Here is a 9,251-nt window from a genome sequence, read left to right as displayed (position 1 = left end):
TCGTTATCGACAAGTTATCGATAATTTCCCTTTACGTCTCCCCCGTCTTGTCTATGTTCAAGGTTAATCGACAAAATCGCAACCATGAAAAATCGTTTGGACAAAATTGTAGCGATTTAGTCGATTAAAGCTTATCGATCAGGAAAAGGACCCCGCTAGCGTGAAAAAAATTGTAAAAAGTTGTCAAAGGAAATAATCCTAACCTTAAATACTCTCTTTGGCATCGTGTTGGCATCACAAAATATTTGTATTTAACATTATATTCTTTTCTAATAATTCTAGGTTTTCTTAAAAAATGGTAAGTATAAAAAAAAATAAATACTTGCCTCTGCTTATAATAATTATTTTTCATTACTCATATTTTGGTTTGTTATTTAATTGGGTACTTATACTGACTTAATCTTTTTAGACGATGGAAACAAAACGAATGAGAGTAACCTCAAGACACTGGGATTTACTTCTAGATATATTAGCAGAACACCCTGAAATGGTAACAGGGAAATTTGTATGCCAAAATGCTAAACAAAAATCTTTGGAATTGTGGAAGGATGCAGCTACTCGACTGAATGCCTTAGGATTAGGAGAAAAATCTCCAGATAAGTGGAAGCTGGCACTTCAAGACTGGAAATATAAAGTTAAAACAAAAGTTGCGGAAATAAAAGAACACGAAAAAAAACTGGAGGAGGACCCGCAATCAAGATTAAGTTAAACGAACAAGAAGAAAGGTTAATGAGTATTGTGGGATGGACTGCAGCTCTGGGTAATGAATGTGTCCCAGAAATTGGCTTAAAGCAAGATAGAGTTGATCTTAATAGTCTCAATACGCATTCTAAAGCTGACAATGGTGATGCCATGCAGTTAGATGAAGCAGAAGACATTAATACAGAGCAAGAAATCATTGTTGTACATGTGGAAAACGAGCAGACTCCTGTGAGTAATAAAAAACAAAAAAATGCATATGCCTCTAAAAGAAATGCCGACGAGGAACTTCATAAATTTCAAAATGAAACTATGGAAGTATTACGAGAAATTTCTATGGGAATACAAAATTTAAATATTGAACTAAAAAATATTTCACAGTCTCTAGAAAAAATAGCCATCAAATATGATAGTAGTTTTTAAATGCCTACTTTATGCATTACTATCATAATATTATACTACTTATAAATCAAAGAGTTATGTTGCAAATAGTTATTTTTTGTTTGATTGTTATTATTTTAAAGTTAAATAGGTACCTAACGTACCCAACCTAACTAGTTTTTTGTTGTATTTAAAATACTATTTTTGATAATAAAATAAATCGATTTATAAACAAGAGTTCCATTTTCTTTAAGTACTAGGTACCTATGGTACTACCATATACATTATATAAAACTGAAATTAAAAATATTAAGACATAGGTATTTTTAAGAAAAAATTTGGAGAGGGTGAGGTCACGAATTAACAAATAATATAACAAAATATTTATTTAACACCTAACTTAAGTTAACAAAATACACAATTTTGAAAAAAAAATATAAATATCTTAATACTAATCTAATTATTAAAATATTGGTTAATTAGACGTTGTCTTTGCCTCTGCCCTTCATTAGGCAAAAACCTCATTGGCACATTAGGTGCGTCGACAGGAACAGGATCATCTTCAAATAGTTCCAAGGCCAAGCCATCAATATCCTCTAAACTAATGTTATGTAGTACAGCACATGCTAGTATGATATATGCTGCCATTTCAGGATCATATCTAAAATTGAAATTAAAAATTTTGTTGTAGTAATCAAGCAGTTTATTTAAATTTCAGTGTAAAAAACTACTCAAGTCTTAGTAGCAGTGTTATTTACTTAAAAGGGCCAATTGTACAAACTTAACTCGAGAGTTAACCCTTTATCACAGGTTAACTTTTGAAGCAGAGGCAATCCACATTTATGCAAGTGGCCCTAAATGGCACTTCAAAATAATACAGCAATTGTGCATACCTTAATAGCCTTTCTCCAAGGATGCATCTATATCTAGTTTTAAGTACACCATTACATCTTTCAACACAGTTTCTTGCTGCACAATGAGCAGCAGTGTATCTACCTGCAGGTGTATTTGGAGCTGCATCCAATATAGGTGTCATTAGCCACGGCTGTAAGGGATAGCCGGAATCTCCTATAAGCCATGTAGCTCTCTCACCGGCATGGTACTGGCGTTCAAGCTCTGTCTTTATATTGGACATTCTCCATATATGAGAATCATGTGTGGCACCCCCATGTCTTGGATTAATGGCCAAAATCTTTAACATGGCATCGCATATCTGAAATCAATAGGAAATATAAACATTTCTTGTTTAAATTTAATTAGTTGATCAAAAAAAAAAACCAAACCAAACCCAAACACGTCTTAAATGAGCACTTTTCACACTACTATTCTGTGGGAATATTTATACAAGAAACTAGGTATTTTATCTATACTTACAATTTGTACATTTAAAGAATGGTAGCCTTTCCTATTCAGGTAATTATGTTCTTCAAGTGTTGGACACAATATTCGCACATGGGTGCAATCGATTGCTCCAATTATCCCTGGAAAATTAAATCTTCTAAAGAACTCATTTTTAATTTCCTGTTTTTGTTCAGGTGTGGCAGGAAACTTGATGAAGTTAGGTGCTAAATGGTTTGTAATTAATGTCGCCACTTCCCTAATGCAGTTCGAAACTGATTGTTGGCTCATTGATAACTCACTACTTTGACCTACAAGCCTCTGGTAACTTCCAGTGGCAAAAAATTGTAGGGCTGTAAATATTCTAGTCCTAGGAGACAGTGCACTTCTCCGTGCAATGTTTCGTATATAAGGTATTAATTGGTTTATAACCATTTCGGCTTTAGGTTTTGTTAATCTAAATCTTCTTCGGAATTCCAAATCATCCAGGTCAAAGGGATTGAATGTATCTCGCATTTGCGCCCTTTCCAAATTAAATCTTCTCAGTCGTCTTAAACGCCTTTGGCGGGCGATTAAAATATTTATTGGCAACATAAGAGCGACACAACGTAAATAGGTTTATCTAAATGAAACCTACGAGGACCTGAAAATACGTAATGTAAAATTCTCTAAATTACTCTTTAATTATTCAATAACTAATGTACTTACCACCGGTACTTACTTAATTCTTAATTCGTTTTCGATTTTACCTAATTTTGATTTTAACTGAACCCATAACTGAACGTTTTTGAGGTTAAAACCTCAAATCTTCTCCCTTTTCTGTTTTCTACTCGTATATTTTCAGGATGAATAATAACTTTTTATCGACAAAGCGAAAACACCCGAAGACATATCGGTTTTTCCGAAACGATTACTTGTGGTAGCAAAATCTTATCGAATCGATATAGAAGCCGTCGACTTTTCTATATCGATCGAGATTAAGACGATCGGTTGTGGTTCCACCCCAGTATATGTATATTATTTCGTATATTTTTCATTTTATTGATTTTATGCAAAGCACTGTTCATTAAAATGTTGTATCCTATGTTATAGGGCTTGTTTCTCTCTACAATTTCCTCTCTCACAATGTACCGTTTGTGTCAGGGAAGGGATCATAGTTTCATAGTTGTCGATTTTCGAAAGAAATCAGTACATGTATATTATTTCGTATATGTTTCATTTTATTGATTTTGTGCAAAGCAATGTTCATTAAAATGTTGTACCCTATGTTATAGGAATTGTTTCTCTCTACAATTTCCTGTCTCACAATGTACCGTTTGTGTTGGGGGAGGGATCATAGTTTCATAGTTGTCGATTTTCGAAAGAAATCAGTACATGTATATTATTTCGTATATTTTTCATTTTATAGATTGTATGCAAAGCACTGCTCATTAAAATGTTGTATCCTATGTTATAGGGCTTGTTTCTCTCTACAATTTCCTGTCTCACAATGTACCGTTTGTGTTGGGGAAGCGATCATAGTTTCATAGTTGTCGATTTTCGAAAGAAATCAGTACATGTATATTATTTCGTATATGTTTCATTTTATTGATTTTGTGCAAAGCAATGTTCATTAAAATGTTGTACCCTATGTTATAGGAATTGTTTCTCTCTACAATTTCCTGTCTCACAATGTACCGTTTGTGTTGGGGGAGGGATCATAGTTTCATAGTTGTCGATTTTCGAAAGAAATCAGTACATGTATATTATTTCGTATATGTTTCATTTTATTGATTTTGTGCAAAGCAATGTTCATTAAAATGTTGTACCCTATGTTATAGGAATTGTTTCTCTCTACAATTTCCTGTCTCACAATGTACCGTTTGTGTTGGGGGAGGGATCATAGTTTCATAGTTGTCGATTTTCGAAAGAAATCAGTACATGTATATTATTTCGTATATTTTTCATTTTATAGATTGTATGCAAAGCACTGCTCATTAAAATGTTGTATCCTATGTTATAGGGCTTGTTTCTCTCTACAATTTCCTGTCTCACAATGTACCGTTTGTGTTGGGGAAGGGATCATAGTTTCATAGTTGTCGATTTTCGAAAGAAATCAGTACATGTATATTATTTCGTATATGTTTCATTTTATTGATTTTGTGCAAAGCAATGTTCATTAAAATGTTGTACCCTATGTTATAGGAATGGTTTCTCTCGACAATTTCCTGTCTCACAATGTACCGTTTGTGTTGGGGGAGGGATCATAGTTTCATAGTTGTCGATTTTCGAAAGAAATCAGTACATGTATATTATTTCGTATATTTTTCATTTTATAGATTGTATGCAAAGCACTGCTCATTAAAATGTTGTATCCTATGTTATAGGGCTTGTTTCTCTCTACAATTTCCTGTCTCACAATGTACCGTTTGTGTTGGGGAAGGGATCATAGTTTCATAGTTGTCGATTTTCGAAAGAAGTCAGTACATGTATATTATTTCGTATATGTTTCATTTTATTGATTTTGTGCAAAGCAATGTTCATTAAAATGTTGTACCTTATGTTATAGGAATTGTTTCTCTCTACAATTTCCTGTCTCACAATGTACCGTTTGTGTTGGGGGAGGGATCATAGTTTCATAGTTGTCGATTTTCGAAAGAAATCAGTACATGTATATTATTTCGTATATTTTTCATTTTATAGATTGTATGCAAAGCACTGCTCATTAAAATGTTGTATCCTATGTTATAGGGCTTGTTTCTCTCTACAATTTCCTGTCTCACAATGTACCGTTTGTGTCGGGGAAGGGATCATAGTTTCATAGTTGTCGATTTCGAAAGAAATCAGTACATGTATATTATTTCGTATATTTTTCATTTTATTGATTTTGTGCAAAGCAATGTTCATTAAAATGTTGTACCCTATGTTATAGGGATTGTTTCTCTCTACAATTTCCTGTCTCACAATGTACCGTTTGTGTTGGGGAAGGGATCATAGTTTCATAAGCGTTGTTCGGGTTCTTATTATTACCGATTCTAAACCGTCCTAGAACTAGGCAGCGCATGCGCAAATTTAATAATTTCTTTATATGTCCATCTGCGCATGAGTATCACAGTAATCGGTAATAAAAAAAACCGAAGTAAGCTATAGTTGTCGATTTTCGAAAGAAGCAGTTCAGGTTCGGCCTCCTAGATCACGTAGGATCCGAGTTAGGACGCTGCAAAGACCCATTTAAATTGGACAATTATTTCGCCATTGATGATGGAGTTTCATAGTACACGTATTTATTTTTTCCCTGTATAGTATACATATGTCGGCTACCTACTTTTAACAGTATTCGTCGAAAATTTGTATAAACATTTTAATTACAGCATTGGAATGCGATAACGCAAATCCAATATCACAACGAAACATAAAATATTTACGTTCTGGCTTTACCCCACATACACACATATTATACTCGTAAAAATATATATTTATGGCAAAAAGGTCAGGTCCAAAAGCGCTCGAGAGTGAAAAAAAGTAAAATTTCCAACAATACATCATCTAAAACATTAATTCAAAGCTGTAATATAGTTTAATCAGATTTGACCTTAGCTAATTTCAAAACATAAACAAACAAGTGATATTGTTGTTTGAAATTTCTAATTAAAATCAATTTGTCCTACATTATGATTGTAATAACAAAGCCGAAGTAGAAACAAAACAACTGTTCGAAGTAACTGGTTAAAGTTTATGTTTTATTGGTAAAAATGTTTCGAGATAGCGTTGATCTTTGTTATTCCAATTTAAGCAAAAATTATTCAAAATAAATAGAAATTCGTTCGTTATACCGGGTATTTAAATTTTCAATACTCTTATAAGCTTGTAATTTTCAGGTTTAGACATAAAAAATATAGAAATACCATACGATCGAAAAAAAAAACGGCGTCAGAGATGCCTTGGAAATGGAGAAAGCTGTCATTTTATATAGAATCTAGTACTAAAGAACCCTAATACTAAAGTGAAGTGAAGTAAGAGTTGTTTTATTTATTTATATTATATGGAACGACGAACGACATCAATCGTCATTTCTAAGCCAACTAGACGCCGTTTTTTTTCGATCATACGGTATTTAAATAGGTGTACGACCTGCTACGACATGTAGTTAAATTGAAAGTGACTTTTGTTTTTATTAAAACAACATTAGGTACTCAAAATAAACTTGAACTTTTTAAATACAGGGTGAGAGTCAAATAATTACTGACATTTTCATTTCAGTGCTGATAGACTTCGACAAAATAAATATTTTCCCCTTTGCCGTTTTCAAAAAAGTCCAAAATAGCCGAGATTTTTTGGAAAATTAAAAAAAAAAACATATTTTTTGCTCAAATTTTGAGAACCCCTGTATATTTTCTAGGTTTTCTTTCCTCTAAATTTAATCTACTAACTATATTGCCGTATTATTACGATATTATGTTTTTTTAACAAAAAACATATCTGAAGCCTCACCCTGTATAATTTGATCCATAAATATATCAAATATTTCATAAATTATCATTTAAATGCACAACATTTTGGACCTGATAGTACAAAAACTTATTTAAATATTTTTAAGAATGTTTGGCAACCCTGAAAAATACTTACTTATAAGCTTGGTGTATCGAGACACTCGGTATATTACTCTAGATTGAAATGCCAATCCACACAATACTTTTTTATTGATTATTATTAATATTTTAATAAAAAATGTAAAATCTATCTTTATATTAAAAAAAAATGAACAAAATATCTTATATAATACGATTTATTTCAACATTTATACCTATATTCCAGTCTATTATTCTTTCTGACTGTGTTATCAAAAATAGAATTACGTAAATAGTGACAGCAAGTGTAAAAAATGAAACAGAATGCCATGGAAACAGTCCGCTATGTAAATTTCAGATTTTCCTTCCTCCTGCGGCGAAGTGTGATTCTGTTGCAGTGTGCTGTGGAAACATGTGATGACCGCTGTCAACAAATTCGTTTCGAGAAGAATAAAAAGTTTGTCCCAGATAAAAAACTATCGATTTAGTATCTTTTAAGTAATTAAAATATTGATTAAGTTGTTTAAAGACTAATATAGAGCATTTTCAGTGCGTTTTGTTGTGATTTCGAGTTTGATGTGTGGATTTCAAAGAAGTACGATGTTCTGGTTGTACTTTTCTACCGATGCAGAATGCAGATATTGGATCGTAAAGCCAAAACCAAGTAAGTAATATCAGTTTTATATTCATATATCATTTCTTTTTCTTAGTCATCCATATTTAAATGTCTGAAATCAGTTTTATATTTATAATTCATAGGTTAAAAAAGTCCATTAGTTTCATAATATCTAAATGTTCCAAATTTAGTGAGTAGAAAAATAAAATAAAATACCATGCAATGAAGTTAGCCCTATATTATTTTGCCTATAATAATTTTGAGCGCAGCGCAGAGTTTTTTTAGTAGTAGTGGGCCACGAAAAAACGTCTGAAATAGCGCCTGTCAAAAAGTTTGTTTAGTTTTTATTGATTTTTTTTTCTGGTACTAGGTAAAAAGTTTATTTCGCAAATATAGCATGGTTTTATTAAATTTCTGACTTTCCTGTGTTGTGTTTTCAAGAAATTTGTCGATTTTGCTGATGTTTCAAGCATATTCTGGAAATTGTAAGTAACTTTTTGGTTTTATATTACACGTATTTCAGTTGCCTACATTTTTTAAGTTGATAATGTCTAATTATTTTAGAAAAGGAACAAGGGGATTTAATTATTGATGTATGTATTTTATCGGTCTTAGTAAATATATTTTTAATAAGTAATTACATAAGCCATGACGTATGTGGTGTGCAAGTGAATTATGGATTATTATATTAATGCAGGGGTTGCTTCATGATGTAATATTAAACATACAGGGTGTTTCATAATGGCATGCTAATATTTAAGGGGTGATTCTAAAAATTTTAACTTTTGAGAGACAGGGTGGTAGAATTTTCTAAAAAAAATCATAATAACTATGACTTTATTATACAGGGTGTTACGCATTTAACTACTATTTTGGATTTGTAACTCAAGTAAGTTATTCCAAAAAAATTCTTTTATAAAATTTCACTGTTTAGGACATAGATTTATATGAAGTTTTTTTTCCTTAGAATAGGTCTAATAACCCCCCCCCCCCAAATGTATTTTTTATTTCTATAACAAGATTAATAATGCATGTCGAATGCATTAAAAGTGGTTAGAAGTGAACATTGAACAGAACATTTAAAACAAGTATAAACACTTGATTTGTTTCCATGCCTAAGTATATATTTGAATCATTTTTATATTTTTATGGAAACAAACCAAGTGTTTTATTTGTCTCTTGGGTACTTATTAGTGTTGTGTGTTTAAAAACAATTATAATTAATTTTTCTATTGGCTATTTGCTATCTTTTCGTATGCCATTCTCATGTTTCTACTGTTCGGTATGATTGAATGTGCATCTGATGATATTAACATTTCTATCTGCTAAAACCTAAGGCTAAAACTATTATTACTCCATATTATTTTGAAAAAAGACGTCATAGAGACCTTTGTAATGACAATTTTTGCTAGGTTTTTACATTTATATGTCAAGTTACACCAAGTTTGCATGTATATTTTTAATAAATGACACATAGAGGCCAATTTGAAGCGTTTTTTTTTCAAATCATGCTATACAGGGTTGTCCACATACATAATAAACGATTAGATTTTTACAAATTGTAAGTTTTTGGTTCGTTGAAGGACTATTAGAGCTACAATTTAAAAATATTTTTACGAGATACAGAGTGTCCCAAATAAGTAAAAAATATTATAGTTGTATTTTTTTAA

The 9,251-nt window shown here is 31.5% G+C and overlaps 1 protein-coding gene and 1 long non-coding RNA gene across 3 annotated transcripts; one reads left to right on the top strand and one right to left on the bottom strand.

The window, feature by feature from the left end:
• On the top strand, positions 1-676 carry LOC115877926. The gene is made up of 2 exons (XR_004049444.1): positions 1-298; positions 410-676. It is a non-coding gene; the product is annotated as an uncharacterized LOC115877926 (long non-coding RNA).
• Positions 677-1,448: 772 nt separating this feature from the next.
• LOC115877800 (putative nuclease HARBI1) lies at positions 1,449-3,366 on the bottom strand. 2 transcript variants are annotated; one of them, XM_030894114.1, is made up of 4 exons: positions 3,127-3,366; positions 2,455-3,061; positions 1,974-2,293; positions 1,449-1,741 (listed from the first exon to the last, which is right to left on the bottom strand). In XM_030894114.1, exons 2-4 carry the CDS (start codon positions 3,010-3,012, stop codon positions 1,537-1,539), a joined length of 1,083 nt encoding a protein of 360 aa, XP_030749974.1. In that variant the 5' UTR covers positions 3,013-3,061; positions 3,127-3,366; the 3' UTR covers positions 1,449-1,536. The 2 variants fall into 2 exon arrangements, with proteins under 2 accessions (XP_030749974.1, XP_030749973.1); XM_030894113.1 differs by having other exon boundaries at positions 1,462-1,741; positions 3,140-3,365.
• Positions 3,367-9,251: the final 5,885 nt, after the last annotated feature.

Source organism: Sitophilus oryzae, unplaced genomic scaffold (genome assembly GCF_002938485.1).
Source record: "Sitophilus oryzae breed Bouriz unplaced genomic scaffold, Soryzae_2.0 scaffold_1499_pilon_pilon, whole genome shotgun sequence".
NCBI lineage: Eukaryota > Metazoa > Arthropoda > Insecta > Coleoptera > Curculionidae > Sitophilus > Sitophilus oryzae.
The sequence above is the reverse complement of the archived record's forward strand: the minus strand, read 5'-3'. Positions and strand labels throughout refer to the sequence as shown.